Source organism: Hippocampus comes, unplaced genomic scaffold (genome assembly GCF_001891065.2).
Source record: "Hippocampus comes isolate QL1 unplaced genomic scaffold, H_comes_QL1_v1.1 scaffold168, whole genome shotgun sequence".
Taxonomy (NCBI): Eukaryota; Metazoa; Chordata; class Actinopteri; order Syngnathiformes; family Syngnathidae; genus Hippocampus; species Hippocampus comes.
This window is the reverse complement of record NW_017805955.1, coordinates 336,235-361,906: the sequence shown is the minus strand read 5'-3', so window position 1 is coordinate 361,906 and position 25,672 is coordinate 336,235. Positions and strand designations below refer to the sequence as shown.

Genomic DNA, 25,672 nt, shown 5'->3' with positions numbered 1-25,672 from the left:
GAACTGACACCTTAAAACCAAAGTATGGACTGTAAATCTCAATCTGTCACGTTCCTGTGTGGTTTGTCTGAAAAAAACTCCCAGAAATCAATGTCCCCTCTTCCTCCTCTTCCAGGTTACAAGCCGTGCGATCCCCAGGTGATCCGAGATCGGGTGGAGCATTTGGAGCTGTGCTACCACGAGCTGCTGACTCTGGCCGGCCAGCGCCGGGACCACCTGACGCAGTCTCGCCGCTTCTGGAGCTTCTTGTGGGAGGCGGCGGAGCTGGAGAGCTGGATCAAGGAAAAGGAGAACATCTTCTCTTCGCTGGACTACGGCAAGGACCTGACCAGCGTGCTGGTTCTCCAGAGCAAGCACAGCGCCTTTGAGGACGAGCTGGGCGCCCGCCGAGCCAATCTGCAGCAGGTCAAATTTCAATTAAAAAAAACGGTGGATTCATCTGCCTATATTCCTTATCAGATGACAAAGAATTTTTTTTTGCCTTGAGTTCCGCTATTGGCCTCGTTTCAGTGTTGACAAGAATCGTAAGTATACTTTTTAGGAAGAAAAACCTCTCGTTTCCGCGCCAGGTTCTGACCGAGGGCAGTCAGATGATAAAGGACAACCACTACGGCGCACCGATGATCCAAGAGCGCACGGACAGCGTCGAGACGCAGTGGCGGCAGCTGGAGGATCTGGCGGCCTTCCGCAAACAGAACCTGCAGGACACGCGGCGGTTCTTCCAGTTCCAAGGGGACGCCGACGAACTCACGGCCTGGCTGCTGGACGCCGATCGGCAGATGAGGAGCGACGACGCGGGCCACGACGAGTACACCACCCAGCGGCTCCTGCGGCGCCACGACGACCTGCGCAACGAGGCCGCCAAGACGGCCGCCGCCGTGGACGCGCTGTCCAAGCAGGCCAACGCGCTGCCCGAGGAGCTGCTCAACACGCCCGACATCCAACGCCGCCTCAAAGAGATCAAGGACCTCTTCACGGAGCTCATGTCTCTGGCCGACGTCAGGCAGAAGAAGCTGGATGACGCCATGGCGCTCTACACCATCTTCAGCGAGACAGATGCCTGCGAGCTCTGGATGGGCCAGAAGGAGACTTGGCTCGTGGATTTGGAGGTGCCCGACAAGCTGGAAGACCTGGAAGTGGTCCAAAACAGGTACCCGGTCACGATTTGCAAAACGCGCATCGATGGTGTAGCGATGAACCTGTGCTGCGAGTAACCCCGAGACTTTGGATCTTTTGTCCAAATGAAGCCCCCTCACCTCAATTCAATGTTTCCTTGGTGCCACAGTGTCATCATAAAGGTCTACTTTTGTCCAAACCCTCTCAACTCACTTCAAATTGTTGCCGCCATCTGGGGCAAGATGCCACCAGATGGCGTCAAAGGGCTACTCATGTCCAAATGACACCCCTCAACTCACTTTAAATTGTTTTCTTGGCGTCAAGATGTCGCCAAATGGCCCCAAAGGTGTACTTTTGTCTAAATGCAGCCCCTCGACTCACTTCAAATTGATTCCTTGGCACCGAGATGCTGCTGGAAGGCACCATAGGCCTACTTTCGTCCAAATGAAGCCCCTCAATTCACTTCAAGTTGTTTCCTTGGCACCAGAAGGCCGCCATGTTGCGCCAAATCAAAACTGTTGTCCATTTGGCCTAAACATGAAAACCAGCATATTTTTTGGGGGGGGGGGGCGAATAATTTATGGCACGGTTAAAAAAAACAAATGAATAAAACTACAGGGCTGTAGTGGTTCTCAAACTTGAGGTTCCACAAAATAACACGTATTAAATGCAACTACTAAAATGTAGTGCTATTTAAAATATACTTTGGGTCATTCAAATGCTTTGATATGAATTTGTGATCTCATCGGTCTCACATCCAGCCTTAACCCGAACCCACAAAATACGTATTGTTCCCAAAGTCCTTTTGTTTGCAAGAAGAAAAAATATTGTTTGTTTTATTGGAATATAGAAAATAGGTAACATTGTGAGAATAAAGTTGTGACCCTTGTGAGGATAAGCGGTACAGATAATGAATGGACTTGAAAAGCTACAATACAATACAATAGGGCGGGAGGGGGGTGGGGGGGGGGTCCCAGTTTGAGAACCACCATGAACGGACGCATGAATGGATCATTATCTGGATCCAAATTTATCGTCGTCTTTTGTCTTTCTCAACACATTTTTGTTGCCTCCAGGTTGAGCATTCTGGCTCAGGATATGACCAACGTTCAGTCGCGAGTGGATGACGTCAACAAGGCGGTGAAACAGCTGGAAGACAGCAGACACCCTCGCACCAAAGAGGTCAAGGAATGCCAGATGAGACTCAATACAAGGTGATTTTTTTTTTTGTTTGTTTTTAGCTCCGGATTTAAAAAAAAAACAATGAGAGAATGACACTGGGCTCCAAATGATTAAAGACATATGCTGCATGCCTTCTGTTGACAAAACAAAAAAAAAAAAAACCCTGTCTTTTCCTTTTGAAATAATTTAAAAATACACGTAAAACATATTACACGTCTTGGCATTTGACCAGGGGGGCGTGGACTTTTGCACATGCAAAATGAGCTAAATTCCTCTGTTGCAAATTGTGACGCACAACCATTTCAAAAGTAAAATCTTTAGTGGTCTGTAAGGAGCACAATATCTGGAAAATTCTTTCAGGTGGGATGCCTTCAAGGCCATGGTCGAGGACAAGAAGAGGAAGGTGGACTCTGCAGTCAGCCTGAACAACTACGGACTGGAGTGCGACGAGACAGCGGCGTGGATCCGCGACAAGACGCGCGTCATCGAGTCCACGCAGGACCTGGGCAACGACCTGGCCGCCGTCATGACCATCCAGAGGAAGCTGTACGGCATGGAACGTGACTTGGCTGCCATCGACTCCAAGCTTGATCTCCTGAGGGCTGACGCCGACCGGTTGGCGACGGAGAACCCGGAGAACGCCGCGGGCACGTTGGCCCAACGTGCCCAGTTGGACGCGGCCTGGGATGATCTTAAACAGACCCTGAAGGACCGTGAGGACTCACTGGGCGAAGTCAGCAAGCTGCAGACGTTCCTGCAGGACCTGGACGACTTCCAGTCGTGGCTCTTCAGGGCCCAGAAGGCCGTCGCCTCTGAGGAGATGCCCGCCTCGCTGCCCGAGGCCGAGGAGCAGTTGAGCCTTCACGACGCCGTGCGCGACGACATCGACAACCACGGGGAGGACTTCTGCATCATCCGGGATACCGGTACACAGGTTACGCTCGGCCAGGAAGACGACCCCCAGTATCGGGAGCTGCAGCAGACGCTCGGCGATCTGGACCGAGGATGGTACGAGCTCCAGAAGATGTGGGAACGACGCAAGAACTTCCTGGACCAGTGCTTGGGCTTTCAACAGTTCCTCAGGGACGGCAAGGCGGTGGAGGCCATCCTCAACAACCAGGTGAGTGAGTTAGCAGAACGAAACAAAGCGAAGGAAGACACCTCGCTTGTGTGATACAAATCCAGACTTGCTGTTTTCCTGTCTTTTTTTTTTTTTTTTTTAAGGAATACACCTTGGCCCACGTGGACAAGCCCGACACTCTGGACGGGGCGGAGCAGGCCTTGAAGAAACACGAGGACTTTTTGAGCACCATGGAGGCCAATGAAGACAAGATTGATGGCGCTCTCCAGGTGGGCAGACAGCTGGTGGACGGCGGCAACTTGTACGCGGGGAAAGTGCAGGACAAAATGGAGTCCATCGCTGACAGGTGCGTAGTTTACTCAGGACATCTTCAGATTGAAATGGCGAGATAATGGGACTTAAGAGCCAATCAGAGTCGGGAGGCAGCCCAACTAAAGTCCAATTATGAGACTGAGGTGTTGGTTAAAGCTCCCAGGCCCAGTAAAACATCCGCACATACACATACAAACACACACACACACACGCTCACACATACCAGTTTTGCATTTTCTGTGCTCAATAAGAATTTTGTTGTGTGACTCTTGAGGAATATTTCCCCTTTAAAAATCAGCTTTGTACAAGCTCACTGGGCGTTTAGAAACATTCCAATTTGATCAGTGTAGCTCACAGACACAGACACACACACACACACGCACACACACACAGGACCCCCCCCCCCCACCCTCACCCCCCATTAACTCCCACAAAGCATCTGAGCAGGCAGGTTCCAGCGCTAATGGATATCGATTCACTTAAAATGAGAGGATACACTCCTGATGGCCGTTTTGCGTTACTGTAGCAGATGTTTTTTTTTTTTTTTTCTGACAGCCTTTCTCTGCAGGAAAAGAATGAAAGAAGTTGCTGCTGTCATATGTTTTCACATTCAGGCACGACAAAAACAAAGCGAGAGCCCAGGAGGTGTCGGAGAAGCTGCGAGACAACCGAGACCTGCAGCACTTCTTACAGAACACTCAAGATGTGAGAGCTCATTCTTTGTCGTTGTGTTGGCGGCGGCGGCGGCGGCGTCCATTCACCCCCAGTATGTCTCTTCCAATCCCAGCTGACCGTGTGGATCAATGAGAAGATGCTGACCGCTCAGGACACGTCTTACGATGAGGCCAGGAACCTTCACAGCAAGTGGCTGAAGCACCAGGCCTTCATGGCCGAGTTGGCCTCCAACAAGGACTGGCTGGACAAAGTGGACCAGGTACCCCTTGAGAGCCAGTACGAGAACTGGAGCTGACTTTTGATTGACAGAGGCCAAGTACAACTGTGCTGCACCATCGTGACGATGATTATTTTCCTCTCAAGCAAGAGTTTTGGTGGCCATTTGTTGTTTAGCGAGTCAGAATTGTGTGATGATAATAATTTAAGGAAGGAAATTAAACGAATTTGGATGCAAATCCAGTTGCCAAATGAAGCTACCGTAATAATTCCACCAAAAACCAAAAGTATGAGTTAAGGGGTCATTTTTTTAGCCGTTAGCTGGTTTGAAAGTTGGCTAGCTTGACAAAACCAATCCCAAAATTTCCAACAAAATTTGTTGTGGGGGAACAAAGGAAGAAATTTTGAATGCAGATCCAGTTGACTTTATGTAGCTTCGCTCCTCCAACCAACACAAGAATGAGACTGGAAATTGTTCTGCTTATCACTTGTGTTGTCAGTGAGTCACCTCGTGTGATGCTAGAAAACACAATTTTCCACCCAAATTTGTAAAGGGATGACACATGGGCAAAGGAAGAGAAATCTTGAAACTTTTTGAGATCCAGTGGCGACCTTTTCACCCTCCGCCAAGCACCAAAAGTATGAAGCGAGATGTGTTGTTTTCCGAATGCTAGTTAGCGAGTCAGCTAGCTTGACAAGACACTCCACAAATGCAATATTAATCAGAATACCATGGTTAGTGTTATTGTAACAAGCGTTTTAGAGTTGACTTACACTTTTAAGTTGCTAACTTTTATGAATGGCACGCAGCACAAAAAGCATGAGGCAAGAGGTTGTTTTATGAGCCGTTTGCTGGTTAGCAAGTCATTTAGCGTGATGAAACAAAAACAAACATTTCCGCCCACATTTGCAGAGGGTTGACATATGGGCGCATGAAGACAATTAGAAATGTTGATGCAGATCCAGTTACCTTTAAGTAGATACTTCATCACCTCCCCCCAGCACCACATGTATGAGGCAAGAGTCGTGTTTTGTTAGCCGAGACGTTTCCCGCTTAGCTAGCTGGCATTCCTACATATGAATAAATCTTTGTTCTCCAATTCAAATGTGCAGGAGGGCCAGGAGCTAATCGCTTCCAAGCCCGAGTTGGAGCCGGAGGTGCGAGAACGCCTGGTCGCCCTCCACCAGCTGTGGGAGATGTTAGAGTCCACCACGCAGGAGAAGGCCCGGCTACTGTTCGACGCCAACCGCTCGGAGTTGTTTGATCAGAGCCTGGCGGACATCAGGAAGTGGCTGGGCGAGCTGCAGCAGCAGCTTCAGAGCACGGGTGGCGATGACGTTAACGGCGGCGAAGATGTCAGAGACCTGACCAACGCCAACATCCTTCTCAAGAAACACCAGGTGGGCCTCTTATGGCGCTTTTGCTACCACAGAAGAAACCGCCAGGGTGACTTTTTCTTGAGCGGCAGGAGTGATGGATTAGTGGGATAGGCGGTTCGGGTTAGGGGTTAGGATTAGGGTTAAGGGGGGGTTAGGTTTAACTTGAGGATGAAGGGCTTAGGGTTTGAAGTTATGGGTTAGGGTTGTGGGGTTAGGTTTAGGTTTAGGGTTAGAGGGTTAGGGTTTAAAGTTAGGAGTTGGCGTTAGGGTTAGGTTTAGGTAAGGACTAGGGCTAGGGGGTGAGGGTTGGGGGTAAGGGTTCGGGTTAGGTGTGAGGGGGTTAGGGTTAGGTGTTAGGGTTTGGGGTTTAGAAGGTTAGGTAAGGACTCGGGTTAGGGTTAGGGCGTTACAGATTAGGGTTAAGATTTGGGCATATGGTTAGGGCAAATTAGGACGTAAGGGTTTAAAATTAGGGTCATGGATCGGGTTAGGTTTAGGACCAGGGTTAGGGTTAGCATTTGGGTTGTTGTTTTTTTTTCCCCTCGTTACCCCACACAGATGCTCCATGCAATAGAACTTTTTTTTTCCCCCACTTATCATGGGGACCAGGTGATGGAGAACCAAGTGCAAGATCGTGCCCGGGAACTGGAGGAGCTCCAACGGGCGCTGAGGATGCATGGCGGCGGCAGTGGGCGCGACGAACTGCAGCAGCCCGAGCTGGAAGTGGAGCAGCAGAACCTGCAGGTGCAATTCCAGCAGCTTATTGCACCCCTAGCCCAACGCAGAGGCAAGCTGGAGGCGGCCAAGGCCGTGCATCAGTTCTACAGAGACCTGGCCGATGAGCTGGTGAGCCTTAACACATTTTAATTGATTTGTTTTCCTATTGAGATGTCCTGACATTTTGTTGTCTTTGTCGTTTTTTTTTTGTTTTTTTTTCCAGCTGTGGATTGAAGAGAGGATGCCGCTGGCTCTGTCACAAGATCACGGCAACGACCTCCAAACAGTGCAGATGCTGCTTAAGAGGAACCAGGTAGCTTGAGATTATGTCGAGTGGCAAACGGGTCAGCTGGAGTAACATTAAAAAAAAAAAAAAAGATGGAATATTTTCAGATATTTGTAAAAAAAAAACAAAATCTTCATTCAGGCTTCTGCTACAAAGCAAAGAAAATGTCAGAAAAAGCCGACTGGAACATCTGAAATGTATTTGGTCTTATTTAGGGGTACTTTAAAGGGTGACAGGTGATTGATATTCTTTAAAAAAACCCAAAATGAACATTGCCAAAGTGAAACGTTGGTTTGCGCAGACACTGCAGAAGGAAATCGAGGGCCACCAGCCCCGCGTGGACGAGGTGCTGGAACGAGGACGCGGGATGGCGGCGACCGCGGGCGAGGACAGAGGTCCCGAGGCCGAGCGGCTGGCCGGGCAGCTGCGCGAGCTGGAGGAGGCGTGGCCGCGGCTGCGGGAGCAGATGACGCGACGCAAGGACAGGCTGGACGCCTCGCATCGGGCGCAGCAGTTCTACAACGACGCCGACGAGGCCCAAGCGTGGATCGGCGAGCAGGAGCTCTACATGATCGCTGAGGAAAAGCCCAAGGTACAGCAAAAGTCCACGCCCCCCTGGTCAAATGCCAAGTTTGGGCGATACCAAAAGCAGGAATCTGGTCCTCCCGTCCGCGCAGGACGAGCAGAGCGCCATGTTGAGTCTGAAGCGTCACAACATCGTCAAGCAGGCCGTGGACGACTACGCCGACTCCATCCGGAACCTGTCCGAGCGAGCTCAGCACATGTTCGCGGAGGACCATCCCGACGGGTCTGCGCCTTCTCTACAAATGCCACGAAATGCGTCTCAAATCAAACGAGTTTTTGAGTCTTTTCACTTTCCCTGCGGCGCAGCGAGAAGATCATCCGGCGTCAGGGTCAAGTGGACAAGCAATACGCCGGTCTGAGCGAGCTGGCCGAGGACCGGCGCAGGAATCTGGAGCACGCGTATCAACATTTCCTGCTCAGCCGCGAGGTGGACGACCTGGAGCAGTGGATCTCCGAGCGCGACGTGGCCGCGTCCTCGCAGGAGATGGGTCAGGACCTGGACCACGTCACGGTACAGTCGACTGGACAAATTGTTGACCGTCAAGAATGAAAACAAAAGATGGCTGTTGTTTCGACCCACTCCGGTTGAAGTTTGATGCCAAATTAAACTTCAAACCAAAAGACTTAGCATATTTGTCTGATGAAAGGCTGCTAGCTTAATGCTAACACACAATGCAAAATCCCATAGAAGGGCTAACAAAACTAGGATCAATGCTATGGCCTTTGTAGCAACAGATTGTAACAGACATGTGGTGCCGCTGTCTAGTAAGCAAACAAAAAAATTTTTACGTGTTTTCATAACATCAAATAAGCAAGCGTAAATGGTTATTGTCCCGAAGCAGCAGTTTTAACGCCCTTGTCTTGTTTGCTGTCAGCTCCTGAGGGACAAGTTCCGAGAGTTTGCGCGCGAGACGGGCGCGCAGGGTCAGAAGCGCGTCGAAGCCGTCAACCGCGCCATCGACTCGAGGCGGGCCACGGCGAGGCCATCGCCATGGCCGATTGGAAGGACCTCATCAACGAGAGCTGGGCCGACCTCCTGGAGCTCATCGACACACGCGCTCAGCTACTCAACGCCTCCTACGAGCTGCTCAAGTAAGCGAGACGAATATTGTCCCACGACGCGTGCGTACGGTGGCGGATTTGGATGGAACATGAAATCCCACCGGTCCGAAGGTACTTTGACGACGGCAAGGAGCTGGTGGTCCAGATCGGCGACAAGCAGAAGGAGCTTCCCGAAGACGTGGGCGAGGACTTCAGCAAAGCCGAGACCTTTCACAGGATGCACGCCGCCTTCGAACGTGACATCACTTCCCTGGGAAAGCAGGTCAGGGTTACCCTTGTTTGGATTGTGGCTTTATATGCTGCCCCCTGGTGGACGTGTGGAAAAAAGCATTGCCAACGATTATTTGAGTCAAAATCCAATCATGACCCTTTCAAAACAGGAAAACGACAAACATGAATAAATTCATATTCATAAAATACACAAGAGACAATTCCGAATATGTGTGTGTGTGTGTGTCTGTGTGTGTTTCATAAATATGTATTGATCTCGTTTAATCACCCTCCGCATAAAAATGTTTTAAAAATCTTGGAATAATTACCTGTGACTGAATGTCTGGATTCTTAAAAGACATGAAAAATGAATGAAACTGGTATTGTATTTCACATTATGTAATTGTTTTACCTGCCATTGCTAAGCCTAAAAATATGTTTTTCAACACAATGCAACCGCGATGTTTACATTAAAAAAAAGAGGAAAAATGCGCGGGCCGAGCATGACGCGTGCGTCCCCCCCCCGGAAGGTGGAGCAGCTGCAGGAGACGGCGGGCAGGCTGCGGGCTCAGTACGCCGCTGAGCGAGCCGACGCCATCCAGGCGCAGGAGCGAGAAGCGCTGCAGGCCTGGCAGGCCTTGCTGGCCGCCTGCGACGGCCGCCGAAAGCGGCTGCTGGACACGGCCCACAAGTTCCGCTTCTTCGCCATGGTGCGCGACCTCATGGCCTGGATGGAGAGCATCGGGCAGCAGATCGACACCCAGGAGAAGCCACGGTGAAAAAAAACAAAAAAAAAACAGAAAAAAGATGGAGCAAAAGCCCTAACAGTAGGGTTTGGGTATCTAATTGGGGTTTCAAACTCGGGTTACAGTTTTAAACCAGGGTTAGGGTTTCGAATTAGTACTTTGCAACCCTAAACCAGGTTTAAAATCAGGTTTGAAATTGTTAGGGTTTCAAATGAGGGTTAGGGTTTCAAACTAGGGTTGGGGTTTCTAATTGGTTTTGCAAACTGGGGTTAGGGTTTCAAACTTTTATATACGGTTTCAAAACCCTAACCCGAAACCCAAATCCTAACCCTAAACCCTAAACCCTAACCCTAAACCCTAAGGCCAACCCCAACCCCCAACCCTAACCCTTAAACTTAAGGGTTAGGGTTATTGTTCAGGTTAGGGTTCTAAATTAGGGATTGAAACTTGTTCGGGTTTCCAAGAAGGATTTTAAACTACTGTTAAGTTTCAAAGTAGAGTTTTAAATTGGCCGCCTGCGACGGCCGCCGAAAGCGGCTGCTGGACACGGCCCACAAGTTCCGCTTCTTCGCCATGGTGCGCGACCTCATGGCCTGGATGGAGAGCATCGGGCAGCAGATCGACACCCAGGAGAAGCCACGGTGAAAAAAAAACAAAAAAAAAAAACAGAAAAAAGATGGAGCAAGCCCTAACAGTTGGGTTTGGGTATCAAATTGGGGTTTCAAACTCGGGTTACAGTTTTAAACCAGGGTTAGGGTTTCTAATTAGTACTTTGCAACCCTAAACCAGGTTTAAAATCAGGTTTGAAATTGTTAGGGTTTCAAATGAGGGTTAGGGTTTCAAACTAGGGTTGGGGTTTCTAATTGGTTTTGCAAACTGGGGTTAGGGTTTCAAACTTTTATATACGGTTTCAAAACCCTAACCCGAAACCCAAATCCTAACCCTAAACCCTAAACCCTAACCCTAAACCCTAAGGCCAACCCCAACCCCCAACCCTAACCCTTAAACTTAAGGGTTAGGGTTATTGTTCAGGTTAGGGTTCTAAATTAGGGATTGAAACTTGTTCGGGTTTCCAAGAAGGATTTTAAACTACTGTTAAGTTTCAAAGTAGAGTTTTAAATTAGGTTTTGCGTTTTTAATTGAGGGATTCAAACTGGTGTAAGGATTTCAAATTAGGGTTTGACCCTAAAGTTCGTTTACTAAAGTAGGGTTTGAAACTAGGGCTAACGTTTCAAAGTCGTTGATTTACGACACAACTGTACCTCTTGTGCAATCCTTTGGCGTACTTGTAAATTTTTTTTTTTCAACAATGTGTTTGTACTCCAGCGATGTGTCATCCGTGGAGCTTCTGCAGAAGTACCACCAGGGCATCCGCTCGGAGATCGAGGCCCGCGGCGTCAAGTTCACCGAATGCAGCGACTTGGGCGCGGCCCTTCTGGCCAGCAAACACCGAGACTCGGCCGAGGTCGGCACCGAGCGACGGCAGTCTTTTTTCCATTGCCACCAATTTGTGTTCATCGTTTTGTTGTCGTTGTCAAAAGATCCAAGAGAAGATGACGCAGCTGGAGGACAAACGTCAGAAAATGATGTTCAAGTGGGACGACCGCTGGGACTGGCTACGACTTTGTGAGCGCAAAAAATCGAACAGAAGAAAATGTGCCGGCGTCTCACCTTTGAATGGCAACAGGCTCGATCAAATATTCCAAAGCGTATTTGTTTAATATGAAGCATCTGCAACGTCAAACCAAAAGTAACCTTTCTTCGGAAGCGGAACTTTTTCTTACATGTGTGGACAAAATTGTTACTGTAAAAGAGATTACTCCTGAAAAAGTTAATTTGACCCTCGGGACATCCCGGCTCTTACTCGCATCAAAGGTGTCTTCAAACTGCAGTCGATCCATCTAAAAGGTGACCAGCGGTGCGGCGTGTACCACACTAAACACGGACCACAGGATGGAAGCGTGTTGTCATGAGAGATTAGAAAGAAAATGATATCGACAAGCACGTTAAAGGTCAAGGCTTTCAGACAATCACCAAGCCGCCCGTCGCGACATGGGGACGTGGTGTGTACCACACTCAACGTGAAACAGAGGAACCAAACGAGGGAGTTGCCAGGAAAATCACGGACAACATATTAGGCGTGCATGCGTGTCTACAGGTCCACCATCATTCAGAAATCTAAATCTCGCGACTGCAGCCAACCTACCTGGAAGTCAAAATTGAAGAGACTGATCAAACGAATGCTAACAAAAGAGCCCAGAGCAACTTCCAAAGAAATTAAAGTTGTGCAGTCGATCCATCTAAAAGGTGACCAGCGGTGCGGCGTGTACCACACTAAACACGGACCACAGGATGGAAGCGTGTTGTCATGAGAGATTAGAAAGAAAATGATATCGACAAGCACGTTAAAGGTCAAGGCTTTCAGACAATCACCAAGCCGCCCGTCGCGACATGGGGACGTGGTGTGTACCACAGTCAACGTGAAACGGGAACCAAACGAGGGAGTTGTCAGGAAAATCACGGACAAACATATTAGGCGTGCACATTCATTCAGAAATCTAAATCTCGCAACTGCAGCCAACCTACCTGGAAGTCAAAATTGAAGAGACTGATCAAACGAATGCTAACAAAAGAGCCCAGAGCAACTTCCAAAGAAATTAAAGGTGTGTGTGTGTGTGTGTGCGCGCCTGTGTAGTGTTGGAGGTGTGCCAGTTTGCGCGCGACGCCTCGGTGGCCGAGGCCTGGCTGGTGGCTCAGGAGCCGCACGTGAGCAGCAAGGACCTCGGCCAGTCGGTGGACGACGTGGAGAAACTGCTCAAGCGCCACGAGGCCTTCGAGAAGTCCACGGCCGCCTGGGAGGAGCGCTTCTCGGCCCTCGAACGCCTCACCACCGTAGGGCCCAACCTTTAGCGAGGGTCACAACCGCAAACGTTCCACGTGACAAAAGTGGTCTTTGTTCTTTGCTCAGTTGGAGTTGTTGGAGCTGAGGAAGCAGCAGCAGGAGATGGAGCGCTTTGTGCAAGAGCAGCGGCGCTACGAGCAAGAGAGCAGGTACGCGCGCGCCTACCCTTTGTCCACTCATAACATTAACGACTACCTACTGTACACATGCGCACCCAAGATACTGAAAAACTTTCTTCCGAGCAGGAGAGAAGACACGGGCTTTGCCGAGTCTTCGCAACTCTTCACAGTGGAGGAAGAAACTCTGGTGAGTCAGTGTGTGCATCATTTCGACACTTTTCATCAAACAAATGTCAGACAAAGGCAACCCAAGTCAAGCTGAAATGCTATTTTTTATTAAGTGTCAAACAATGCGAGTCAAATGTAGGCATAGTGTGATGGTCTGGGGCTGCTTTGTTCGTTCAGGACCTTGACGACTCAGAATTCTGCTTTTCTAGCAGAAATTCTTTGAGAATTTCCAGTCATCAATTTTGTGACCTTAAATTGAAGCGCATTTGGGTTTTGGAATAGATTCAAACCACACCAGCAAAAGTCAAAACTTTTGAATGCCTTCCAAAATGAAGGTTTTGGAGTGGCCTAGTCAAAGTCAGAACTGAGAACTTGTGCTGGAAAAGCCTGCGGTCTTGTTCAATTAAGCCATAGAGACGTACAAAACGCATTTGCCTGTTAATGGAAAACACTCAATTTCAAGCAGTGGTCAGGTTTTGGGTCAAGTACTTTTTCATCGGACCCGTTTGCTTGAATCACAATTTTAAAAAGAGCATTTTATGTGTTCTTGGGTAATCTTTGCCTGAGATTTACATTGAAATGATGATCTTAAACATTAATATGGGGTAACTGCAAATTAAGAATTTGAGAAGGGCACAAATACTTTCGTGCCAGTGTATAAAATCATATCTCCTCCAGTCCGGAGTGGCTGAGCCCAGTTCGGGCATCCCCGAGGGGACAGCGGCCGACGCCACGGTGCCCGTGGAATCCGAAATGAGAGAGAGCGGCTCTCTGGAGCTTGAGGCATCCATCTCGGCGCTGGCTGACGAACCGGAGCGGGCGGCCACCTTGCCCATCGAGGCGCTGCGGGCCCAGACGGTGCTGCTGGAGGGAATTCTGGGGCGCAAGCAGGACGTGGGAGGCTCGAGGAAGAAGGCCTCCAGTAGGTGAGACGAGCCACTTTGGTCGTAGGACCGTTCGCGAGACTCGTAGGTTGTGACACATGACAACAGTGCTGACATGAGTTTAGTACGGGTGGAAAACATTTCATGTTGTCGACCGGAATGCGATTTATGCGTGCTGTAGATCGTGGAACAACTTGTACTGCGTTCTGAGGCCCGGTCAGCTGTCAGCCTACAAGGATGCAAAAAGCTTCGGCCAGGGCGCCACCTTTCACGGCGAGGACCCGCTGCCCCTGGCCAATGCCAGCTGGGAGCTGCTGGCCAACTATAAGAAGAAGAAGCACGTTGGCAAACTATGGTGAGGCGCACGCCGTCTCGTCTCTTGTCGATGAGCGAAAGCCATTTCCGTGCATGTCAACTATCTTTTTTTTTCCTCTCCTCTTTCTCAGCCTTGAAGATGGCAGTGAATATTTGTTCCAGTGTAAAGACGAGGTCAGTTTATTTTGGGGAAAAATAAATACAAATTAAAAACAAACTGGAATGCCTTTTTTTGACAAGGAAAACTGTTTTTTTTTTTTTTTTTTAACAATTTTGTCAATTTTATTTTATTTTTTTTAAGAAAAGACAGTACCCTTTATACTGATTTATTTTTAGCTTTTTTTTTTTCAATTGTTGAGTAAAGGAGGGTCTGGAATTGGCTGCCACGGAATTTTAGTAGACAAAGCTGTATTTATAGCAAGTTGTAATTTTGTGAGGAAAAAAAATGAAAACTTCTGAAATGTGGATATTTGATGAGTATTTTTGCAAAAGGTACAATTTTTCCATGTTTTGAGCAAGTTTCCTTATTTTTTTTTCCCCCTAAGTTACTTTTCAACAAAAACATTTGACGAAATCATATTTACCATTCTGACTTTTTTTCAAAATCCCAAAGCGAATCCCCCCCCCCCCCAGCAAGAGTATAAGCTAACCACCCTTTTGGGAACATTGGACCTTTCAGGAGGAGCTGCAGCGTTGGAGCCAGGCGATGGCGAGGGCCCTTCAATCGCCCGCGGAGGAAGAAGAGGCTGCAGTGGAGGGGCCCTCAGGGGCCAAAAGCCAAAGTCTGCCTCCGCCGGCCTCCTCCTCCTCTACCTCACCTGGCCCCTCTGCCAAGAAAGACAAAGAGAAAAAGTTCAGCCGCTTTGCAAAGAAGAAGTGAGAGGCCTTCGGGTTGGTGGGCGTCGCCATGGCAACCTGGCACGCCACATTGAATTGTTTTATATATATATCAACATTGGTTCTTTTACTTGTATTTAAGCCAACACAGTTTAGGAAAGGTCGCCAATTTTTTTTTTTTTTTTTTTTAAAGAAAGCACAGTAAAGCTCTTTTCACACTTAACCAAAGAATTATTTGTATTTTTGCTCAGCCGCATGTTTGGAGGTTGCCACATATGACAAGTTTGTTTTTGTTCCTCACACACACCGGTGATGAACTGTTAACGATACTGTGCACACGCAACTCCTTTGGAGAAGCTCTGTCAACGTAGTAGCAGTCGGGCTGTGTCCATTATTTTCAGCAAAATATTTGTATCGATGGTCAGGTTCTGCGCTAGTTTTTAATTACCGACACGTGGCGCTAAGCTACAAAAAAGAGGGCCACACGCAAAGGAACTTGCTTTCTTGACAAATATATATATTTTTTTTGCCAGAAAAAAATGACTTTGCTCCCATGATTTTTTTTTTCCCCTGAAAAGAAATTCATGCAAGTATAAACTACAGAAGATGTACTAAATTCGTATTTTAGTGAAAAACAGCCAAGTCACCATTTTTAGCTCCTCAAAAATGTTTGATCTTGAAAAATTAAGTATTGACAGCAAATATGTTTCAGAGAAAAACATTTGTGTTTGTTTGCTATAAATTCTGACCATTTTTCCCGCTGAAATAACAGAGTACCTTTGCTAAAAAAATAAAAATAACCGATAAAATTGTAATATTAAATTATAAAAGGATGACCTGAAAGTCAATGTTTGGAGAATAGTAAAATACTTTCTGGGGAAAAATACAAAAACCTTTAATTGAAAATGACCCCCCCGCCCCCAAAATAAAAAAATGTTTTTGTTGTAGAAAATAGGAGCACAAGATGAATTTAAAAAAGAAAGAAAACTGTCCAAATTTTATAAGTATCACTTTTCATGCGGAGAAAAAAATAACACGTTGAGAAGTTTTAAGGGAGGGAAAAAAAAAATCTTGAACAGTAGTCATTTTTTTCTGGTAAGACTGTTGCTTTTACGTCTACCGGGAGTTTTGACATTCCCGAAAATTTCAACTTTATTCTTGATTATTTTTCTTGTAACATGAAACTTTTCTGGCAAAGTTGTTAATTTTCACAACAATAAACCTCGTCATATTCCGAATTCTGAATTTGTGTGTGGCTCGAGTATCACAACCCCTCATTGGATTTATTCATCGACTGCTACTGTGACGCCAACCACGACTCCTTTTTTTTGGTCATTTTTGTTTTCAGTCACAAAAATTGCTGTTCACCTGGGAATGTTTTTTTTTGGGGGTTTTTTTTTGGGGGGGGGGGGGGGGATGAGTGAATCATTGCTAAATACCAATCAAGATCGACTCTGCCTTTTGTACTCTTGTGTGCCAACAAGAAAAAGCTCAGAGTGAACCCGCCCCCAACCCCCCAGACTTCCAAAACGACTGATTTTTGAAGCACATCGGCTGAGGTCCACATGTGTATTTTTGCAAGGGTCGCATGCCTGTGGCGCAAATTTAAAAAGACTGAGCAGATGACATTCATACTTGGATAGCTTTATTACTGAGTACAAACAATTCAACAAAACGCAAAGGCTTTTTTTTTTTTTTTTAACGTGCTGCCGAGCGAACATATGTACATGCGGAGCGAGCGGCCGCGCACCGATGACCAAACCTGAATGCTAGCATGCTAATCGCTAACAAGGATATTTACATGACAATCCATTTGTCCACTTGTCGATCCCTCGGACGCCGGGCCACGTATCGGGGACACGGCAGGGAGGAAGCACATTTTGAATTTTAAATATGTTTAAAAAGGGGTCCGGGGAGGTGATTTCATTCACAGCTCTGCTTGAAGGAATAATTAAATAGATGCATGGTTTGAAATTAGACACATACAATAACCATTGATGGGGGGGGATTAAAACTGGTCTGCAGGTGGAAGCCATGTCGAGAGCGGCACCTACAAAACAATGCGTTCCCTAACGGGTTTTTGCTGCCGAGAGGTGGCCATTTTTAAAAGCGGTTGGAAGTCTTTTGAGGGATCCCGTATAACATGAACCATTTGGCGCTCTGCATAGCGAGCTTGTGTTCTTGCATGGCTGTCGTGTGTGTGTGTGTGTGTGTGTGTGTGTGTGTGTGTGGAGAAAGCTGTTTTTGAAATTTATTTTTTGTTATCGAAAAAAACGTCCTTTCACTGGTCCTCTCTCCTATTCTACTCAAGACGATTGTGTGTTCTTGCGTGGCTGTGCTGGTGTATGCGTGTGTGGGGATGGAGAGAGCGCCTTCTTAGTTGATGAGCTTGGTGGCTCTCTGGTTTGCTTCGTCAATGCGCACTTTGTTCATGTCCGCCTGGATGCAAAAAAAAAAAAGGTGAGCAGTGAGTAAAACACAATGACACATTTGGAAATTTTAAAAATTGTCTTTTTTGTTGAGTAAAGAAATATGACTCAAAGTTATAATGCTATGAAAAAAAAGTCACCACAAGAGAAAGTAATTTTGGGGGGGGACTTGGGAGGGGAGCTGTCATCACGCACGAATAAAGTCAAAATTGTCAAGGAGAAGAGAAAAAAAAAGTCTGAATTTTTTTTGGGAGTAAAAAATTGTAATGCTGCAAGAATTGTCAGAATCTTACAAAAATAAAGTTGTCATGTCACACAAGACATTATTAGATGAGAGTCATATTTTGGGCGAGAAACCAAAGTGGTGATCATGATCAGGAAAAATGTTTTAACCCAAATAGAACAGTTAAAAAAAACAAAAAGAATTTTAAGAAAATAGTGACAATATTTTTCTACATTAACATTCATTTTAATACTTCTTCAAAGCTGCAAATTTTTTTTGGTTTGTAATCTGTTCTATATGATTAAAATGAATGCATTATACGCATGCAAACGATGCTGCTTTCACAGGATGCATGAAGTATCTAAAAAAAAATATATATATATATATATTTTTTTTTTTTAAATGATCTAACGGTCGGAGGATTGGATATTCGGTCAGATACGGGAACCCGTGTTACCTTGTCGGTGATCCGGTCGATCTGTTTGTTCTGCTTGTCGAGTTCGGTGCCCATGTCCACCGCCATCGATTTCAGGTTGCCGATGAGGCCGCCGACGGCGTTCAGGTTGTCCTCCATCTCGTCTTCGCGGGCGTCATTGGTTATCCTGAAACGTTGACAAGTCTCCCAGTAAGAAGCGCCGTTAGAGAGACCGAAACGTTTGAATGGCTCAACTTTATCCGGCCTGTAATCCTCAGTTTAAAAAAACAAAACAATCTATGATACGAAGAATCCATCGAGGAAAGGGCCCAAAGGCGCAACGCTCGCCTCTTGATGTACGGCCCAGACGGCGGCGGCGCATTGACTTGGCCGGCTTGACCGTTCCGAACGCCCGCGGGTTGTTTCGACACCACTTTGGAACCGTCGCCGTTGCTTTCGCTGTCGAGTCCGCTTCCGATTCCCCACGTGCGCTTGTATCGGGAGTCGTTCTCGATGGATGAAACTCTGGTGGGGGGTGGGGGGGGGAACAGAGGAGGGCGACGTTGACTTTTCTGCGAGCGCGCAGGGGTCACAGCATTGTCACGGCAGAGGCGCGTTTTGGTACCTGTTGCACGGACAGATGCAAAGTCCGCAGCACTTGGAGAGGTCGGTCAGGTTCTTCTCGGCCAGCCGCATGTCCTGGTTGATCTGGTCCATGCCGTCTTCCACGCGATTAAGCTGCTCTGAAACACCGGTGCGGCGTTCACCGCCATTAGTGCGGAAAAAGACACCGTGGCCGACATTTTGATTGAAAGAAAAAGTCTTCCACCAAAGTATGTCAAACAGACTTATTGACTTTTTAGACGACAGTGGACCCCCCCCTCCCCTCCTCCCCCTCCCACAATCTAGGGGTAAGTGGCATACACACCTCCTTGCTGGTCCAAGACCACCATGGTTTTAATGCCAGTTTCTTTGCTCTGCAAACAGCAAACAGCAGGACGTCATTAACCGGGAAACGATGCAAGAATGTTTGTCGGCTCCCTTCCGGTCGTTCAGTCGAGGGAACGCCGAATGATGACGAGGGCGGTCGTCGGGTCTCACCTCCTCGGCCATTTGCAGCATCCTGCGCGTGCTTTCCAGCGACTACAAAAACAAAATGGAGAACGAGCGATATATGTTATCTTGGATTCTAAATTCCCATTCCTGTTCACAAAGGCACCGCCGCCCCGCCTACTTGTCAGGTGACAAAACACGCGAGGAATGGAAAACACGATGCAGGCAATGACTTGGGAAGGCGGCTGCTGCAGGTGTGCGATTTCTATTTTTAGCAAACAATTGACCACGACAAGAAGACCTCAGTCAATGAAAAGATCTCTTTGAGGGTGTCAATCAAAACGAAGCATCTTCAGCTTTTATTTCTCCTCACTGGTAGAGCAGAGTATCAGGGCTATGCTTCAAAAAAAAAAAAAAAAAGATCTCGTTCACCTTTTAGCAGAGCTGCCCAAGGTCACTTTTTGAATGTTTTCAGACAAGAAAAAATTCAACAAAGAAGAGTCTAGTTGCCTTGATTTCACCTTTGTTGATGACCATGACCCGCAATCACCGAGAATAGCAAAAGAACATCGGCATTTTGATTGATACGCGACCCCGGCCGGGCACGTGCAAAATAGTCATATGATCTCTCGATGCACATCGTTTGATAGTGAACTCGTTTCTGACCTCCACTGAGCAGAAGGCGACAGGATGTCAGCCGAGCGGGCGTAGGCAGAAGGAAGGAAGAGACAGAAAAACATGACATCATCGAGCGCCCACACATTCAAGCGGGAGAAGCGGCACAAGTCGGTCATCCGAGCGGTCAGGTGTCAAGTAGCAGCCGTTCAAAGTTGTCGACTAGCGTAAGCGCATTGCATAAAACACGAAGATTGAAAAAAAAAAAAAAAAAAAAATCAGCATAAGACGAAACACTCCAACGGTATGCCCGTGGTTATAAGGTTAAGACAAAAGCCAGAACTCTGTTTGCACATTTTTATAGTCCTGAGCTACTGGGAGCCGCACGCACCTCTCACTGCGTTGTCTCAATTGTGTCTGGACAGACAAGGCGCCGCGTCACGTCAATTGTCATTCACCGGCAAGTCCGACTACAACTAATTTTGCCTAAGCTGTGCAGGGTGAAAACGTAAATATCCCCGCCGGCGGCTCCCGGCGTCAGCGAGACACCGATTTGCAATCGTCTCGTTTCGGAAGGGCTCCGTTCGGGCGACGCCTTGCTCACGGGCTCGCGTTACCTCGTCCGTCACTTGGTTGGCCCGGGCGGCGATCTGCTCCACCGTCATGTCGTCCATGTTGCCGCTGTCCAGTTTGGACGCTCCTCCTGTGGTACTGAGCTCGATAGTCTGCGGCCTGCGAGAGAGCGCCACAAGTTATTCGATGGAGAAAAATCGATCAAAATGGCTCCTCATTAAGTATTAAGGCTTTGGGGAATGATTTCGGCATGATCAATCGCCACAAGAAGGGAGGAGTGGCTTTGAAAAGATCTACGCAACGTGAGAGCGTGGGCGTATTCAGTACGGCGATCCCGCGTGAGCAGAAAAGTGCGAAAGCAGTGTCGTGGTGAGCGCAAGGAGGAAGGTCAACGTTCATGCAAAGTTCACGCATAGTTCACGTGTCAGTGCAGTGTTTCTCTTGCAATCAACTCTTGTTTTGCGCTCAAAGTGCCCGTTTTGTGTGGTTTTGTAGGAAAGCGTTGTTTGGATGTTTGAGGCATCGCAAATGCAAAAATAAATAAATAAAATATCATCAAACAAAAAGCTTTTCCCTCAGATTGTTTTGAGGAAAAGAGTATTTTCAAGAAGCTTACCAATTTTCAACTGTTTACTCAAGAATGGCGAAAGGTAGAAATTTACTTTTTTTTGACTGAGGGGCTTTTTTTTAAGAAGAGGGTAAGCACTTTCTTTTATTAGGTTTCATGCTTATCAAGCAACAGAACTCAATTTTCTGTCGGCCTTTGAAAATTAGTCCAAAATGGCTGCCATCGGCTCTCCAATTTGAGAAAAATGGCTGATTTTTGAGTCCCAAAAATATATCAAGCGTTTTTTTTTTTTTTTTTTGCTAACAAGGAGCCACTGTCAGGTGTTGGAGTGCTTTTTTTTTTTTGCTAACAAAGAGCCACTGTCAGGTGTTGGAGTGTAGTCACGAGTCTGAACATTGACACCTGCCAACAGAAATTGGAATGGATTGGTTATGAGACTGCGTCACAATGAGTACAAAGAGCAACGCAGAGAGTCACAAGATGGAGTTTGTCGAGTCAACATTTGACATCTTTAGGACTAGAAAATCAGTCTTTTATTTTGCCACTAGCCACTTTTTCTACCTGTAAAAGTCAACATCTGACCACAATCGGAGGTAACATGGGAATGAAGGAGACACCTCTGGGTAAAGCAATTCTACAACACTTTTACCACTTGACTGGGGCTGCAGCTCTCAAATCATTTTGAGAATCCAAGTCCTCGACCGATGACAACGCGCACGTGGCGAGCAGGCACCGTGTTGTCCGCTCGGGTTTGCCATCCCCGGAGTTCTGCGGCTTTGAAAGACGCGACTTGGCCCGGTGAGTGCCGTGGGCGTCAACGAATGAGCGTCAGGTTGGACGGCGGTGAACGTTCTGCGGGTTGAGTGCCTCGTGTGAGCTGGAGCCATCGCTAGCTCGTGCACTCAACGGGATTAGCGAGCATTTGTTTTTTTTATCGTAGTAAAATAATTTGGGAAGGGGGGGGGGGCAGACTTTCTGTGTCAAAATGGCAAAAAAAAAAAAAAAAGACGGAGAAAGTTGAGGAATGCTCATCAAACACCAGTTTGGAACATGCCACAGGCGAGCGCCATGATTGGATAGAAAAAGGGGCGCTTCCCTGAATTGCTCAATCTTTCGCAAGGAAAGTCGGGGCGAGAGTTACCGCTTCGGGAACAAGCGCGTGAGAAAATCGCACAACAGTTTCCGATTCACATCAAGCGTCACACGTTTCCATGTGCCTGCTTAATTAAAGCCGAGGTACAGAGCAAGCCAAACAGTTTTTTTGGCTGGCAATTGGACCGCGAGGAATTTCAGAACGAGGAAATAGGTCAAAGTGCTTTCAATGATTTTGCGTCAAGCGCTCGGGTGCTTTGGAAACGGCAACTTCAAACTTCCGCTCATGTGTACACGTGCCCGCTTTAATGTTGAGGTTACGACAAGGCACCTTTTCATGTTTGGATTTTCAACTCTCGGGATCCGGAGGTAGTTAATAGTCCATCCTCGGTGATCTCCTTGCTTCTTTCTTTTATGGCTGCAAGTCAACGTTTGACAGGCCCGGTGAGATTTTACTGCATCACGGCGGTTTAGCGCAACGAAAACGCAATCCAGGCCGATTGTGACAGTTGAACGCTGTTTGCGGGCATCGAAAAGTAATCGAGACGGCATCAGCAAGCCCCGACTTGCTCTCCTCCGAGGATGTTGCCGTGCGTTCAAAGTCACTGTTCATGTTGCGTCGCGCCCCCAACTTCCTTCAAGCGCTGCAACGGTTGCCGCATTTTGGCACACAAACGGTGAAAACTCGACAAAGCCATCGGGGGAGCGAGGAAACCGTGGAGGAATTCTGCTTAGTCGAAACCCGTCGCCCGCTTCCTTTGCCAACGTTTCCCTTGGAGTCAAAGCTGCAGCGATGGCACTTTGAACGGGAAACGGCAAAAGGAAAAGGGAGCATCAGCTTGTCGAGATGACTTTAGATTTATTTTTTTTTTTTTTACATGCTCCCTTTCTAACAGATTAAACCTAAATTGACAAAAAAAAAAAAAAACAATTGAGTAGAGTTAAAAAACAATCATTTACTGGCACTAAGGAATGCATCGCCTTTTTAAAAATTTAAAACATTTCATTATTATTATTATTTCTGCTGAAGTCGAAACTTTGGTTTGATATCAGTAGAAAAAAAAAATACAAAGCAAAACATTTTGAATCATGCATTCGTCAAAGCAAAACAAAACGTATTTATGAAGGGGGGGGGGGGGAAAGGGAGATTTTATTTTAAGGCCATATTGCCTAGCCTAAATATTTATAATATACTGCATCCATATAGATGTGGGAAATTTTAGGATACTTGCGAGAGGGGCAAGTTTTTTTTTTAATTAAAGGCCAGCATTTGCGCATACACACGCACGCAATTCAATTCGCCCACATGACTCTCCTAACCAACAAGGCTTTTCGAAAAGGCCAATGTGGACGTGCAGACTCGTGTGCTCCAAGAGTTGAGTTCTGGTTTTTCTACCCAAACCTGTTCCACCAGATCTTGGTGCACTACACAAATGACGTCTTTGCTTTTTCCTCACGATGACGCTTTAACACAGACCACCGAAGAAAAGTCTTCCTTTTACTCCGGAGTCATTGATGGGAAATCATTCAGGGGGGGGGGGCGAGGGGGCTTTAAAATCGTAACTTGAAAGATTAACAACTAAAAAATATGTAATACTAATATAATTCATATTGAGGGGATGAGAGAAAACAAGATAGAATTGTACTTTTTTTAGTTAAAACGCACAATAAAAATGTAAGAGTCCACCGGTGCTAATCAAACCATTTAGTGATATCGCGAGAAAAAAAAAATCTTGAGAAACAGGTGACGTGAGCATGACTGGCATGCGCGAAAGTGATCAAATAAAGACGACGGCATAAAATTTCGGCCGGTGAAACCTTAACAACCAAGTGTGAGGAAAGACTGTTTGAAAATGAGTAAAAGTCACTTACATTGTGCTGAAAAAAAGTGGCCGTCGACGACCGGCAGGATCCGAGCAAAGTGGCCCCACGGAGCCGACCAGGAGCTAGTCGGCTAAAGCTAGTTCCGCTTTCCCCTTGACGCCGCCACCCAAATAAACAACGCCGACGGCTGGGGCGAGAGACCGATAAAGTCGTCCGAGGGCGGTCGGTACTTACCTTCAAACCCTCCCCGCGTCGAGGTTTTCGAGCCGGCAACTCCTCCTTGAGTCAGGTATGTGAACTCGTCGCAAACTTCGGGATTCCTTCACTTGGCCTCACTTCTCAAGTTCTTCCTTCTCGATCACGAGCACGTACGCGCTGATGGGCGACGTGCGCGCGAATGGCTTAACGGTCGGTGCCTTCAGGGACCATCGGATCTCAGTGTTTTTATGTGTAGCCCCAGTTTAGCCACGACAGCATTTTACTGAACATGAGTTATACATTACTTTCTCAGGCCCTTATGTAACAGTCAAGCCTCCCTTCAGCCCCGGGAGAGAAGAAGAAAAGCTGGAGCCGTTCCTGCAAAAGTGTCCCTAATGATCAAACTTTGTGACTGTATCTCTTTCAGTATTGCTGTGTGCTTCCGTACAGAAGAAGGAAGGCGTAACAAATTAAGGAAGACTTGGAAGGTAGAAGGTAAAGACAAAAGAACAGGCCTGAGGAGGAAAGAAACTTGTCGGGAAGGGATTCGGGCGTTTTTTTACGTCAAAACATTATAGTCGTAGAATGGCCCGGGTTTTTGAACGCCGCACACTTTAGCTGTCATCTTTATCCAGAGAAGAAAAGAAGCGTTGCTGTGTCCCCCCACACGAGTGCAGCATTTACCCTTCACCGACACTTCCTTCAGACCCCTGTGTGTTAATGTGCATTTTCAATGGATGATTGTTTTTGTTTTTTTTTTTTGCTTAGGATGTCTTACCAGCTCTTCTTGCGTTGAATCAACCTGGCTATTTTATGATGTCATCTTCTTTTTATATTGTGAGACAAACTGACCCAGGAAAAGGCACTACAAATAAAATCATGGAAAAAAAATAGTGGCTTACTACTGAACCGTGTTATGTGAGACGTAACCCACCTAATATTTAGTCCTGTTTGGAATCCATCCATCCATTTTCTAAACTGCTTATCGTCACGAGGGTCACGGGCGTGCTGTGGAGCCCATGGTTATTAATGGAGATGTTACTTAATAATGAGATGTAACAATGTTTATGGAGATCGTATCACCGCACAGCAAATGACACGAATGTATGTTTTGCATTGCTCTATCCATTCAGTGTCAAAAGGTGGCCAGCTCTGCCCTGCCATGTATCTTTTATAGCATCTACATAGCATGCATTATTCAGCAACAACACATGGCCCCATCTGGGCCCATGCGTGTGTGTGTGTGTGTGCTCTTGCTCAACTTTTTTTCCTGACGTTTTATCATTTCACGCCAGATCCGACAGCGCAGCAAAGAATTCCCTCTAAGGTATACAATGTATGCATGTGTGGAACAGTGAGTGCAGATGGCACGCTCAAGATCGAGCTCTTTCATCACGCTCTTGCTCATTAACAAGGGCGGAAGTGCTGCCCTAATTCCATAATTCCTTTAAAAAAAAAAAAAAAAGTTTGTGAAAGAAGAAGAGGAAGAAGGGATTAGACTGTTGTCTGGAAACAAGAGCGAGGAAACAAACGGGAGTAAAAATGAAAAAAAAAAAGGAAAGAAAAAAAAAACTGAAGATGCGTTGCCATCTGTATTTCATGGCGCTCCTTCCTTGGCTGGTGCCCAAACTGCCGTCTTCCAGGCCAAAATTCCCCTCCTGCCAATTGTTGTTCCACATGCAAAGCCAATTAAAAAGGAGGTGGGGGCTAAAATAATGAAATGATGAATTGGACAGCGAAAGGCAGCGTGTTTACCTTCTGCGTGATCACAATAAATAAAGAGTTTCCACTATCATTTGCACATTGGTAGGCCCACTTCCTGTTGTAACGCAGCCATCTTTGTCCCTCACATGGGGGGGGGGGGGGGGAAAAACACAACCATACACTAG

At 47.0% G+C, this 25,672-nt stretch overlaps 2 protein-coding genes across 6 annotated transcripts in view; one reads left to right on the top strand and one right to left on the bottom strand.

The window, feature by feature from the left end:
* Window positions 1-16,038, top strand: part of sptb (spectrin, beta, erythrocytic) — a 29,984-nt gene extending 13,946 nt beyond the window's left edge. Inside the window, 26 exon segments of the mRNA XM_019890497.1 lie at window positions 116-405; window positions 570-1,150; window positions 2,193-2,330; window positions 2,659-3,418; window positions 3,523-3,725; window positions 4,306-4,396; window positions 4,479-4,625; window positions 5,696-5,983; window positions 6,572-6,808; window positions 6,903-6,992; window positions 7,267-7,557; window positions 7,643-7,773; window positions 7,857-8,061; window positions 8,426-8,510; window positions 8,513-8,642; window positions 8,724-8,874; window positions 9,353-9,597; window positions 10,895-11,033; window positions 11,110-11,194; window positions 12,264-12,460; window positions 12,537-12,619; window positions 12,716-12,776; window positions 13,436-13,683; window positions 13,823-13,996; window positions 14,088-14,130; window positions 14,636-16,038. Coding sequence (XP_019746056.1) covers window positions 116-405; window positions 570-1,150; window positions 2,193-2,330; window positions 2,659-3,418; window positions 3,523-3,725; window positions 4,306-4,396; window positions 4,479-4,625; window positions 5,696-5,983; window positions 6,572-6,808; window positions 6,903-6,992; window positions 7,267-7,557; window positions 7,643-7,773; window positions 7,857-8,061; window positions 8,426-8,510; window positions 8,513-8,642; window positions 8,724-8,874; window positions 9,353-9,597; window positions 10,895-11,033; window positions 11,110-11,194; window positions 12,264-12,460; window positions 12,537-12,619; window positions 12,716-12,776; window positions 13,436-13,683; window positions 13,823-13,996; window positions 14,088-14,130; window positions 14,636-14,836 — 5,294 coding nt within the window. The 3' untranslated portion in view covers window positions 14,837-16,038.
* A 459-nt stretch (window positions 16,039-16,497) lies between these two features.
* Window positions 16,498-25,672, bottom strand: part of snap23.1 (synaptosome associated protein 23.1) — an 11,456-nt gene continuing 2,281 nt past the window's right edge. For 2 of the 5 annotated variants that reach the window (XM_019890503.1, XM_019890499.1), the window contains exons 2-8: window positions 20,146-20,260; window positions 18,962-19,003; window positions 18,789-18,837; window positions 18,486-18,603; window positions 18,209-18,385; window positions 17,903-18,047; window positions 16,498-17,232 (exon numbers count right to left, since the gene is read on the bottom strand). In XM_019890503.1, the coding sequence (XP_019746062.1) occupies window positions 17,170-17,232; window positions 17,903-18,047; window positions 18,209-18,385; window positions 18,486-18,603; window positions 18,789-18,837; window positions 18,962-19,003; window positions 20,146-20,202 (651 nt within the window). In that variant the 5' untranslated portion in view covers window positions 20,203-20,260 and the 3' untranslated portion in view covers window positions 16,498-17,169. Of the gene's footprint in view, window positions 17,233-17,902; window positions 18,048-18,208; window positions 18,386-18,485; window positions 18,604-18,788; window positions 18,838-18,961; window positions 19,004-20,145; window positions 20,261-23,633; window positions 23,793-23,819; window positions 23,970-25,672 lie in introns of those variants that run through there. The other 3 variants (XM_019890500.1, XM_019890502.1, XM_019890498.1) reach the window with 3 other exon arrangements.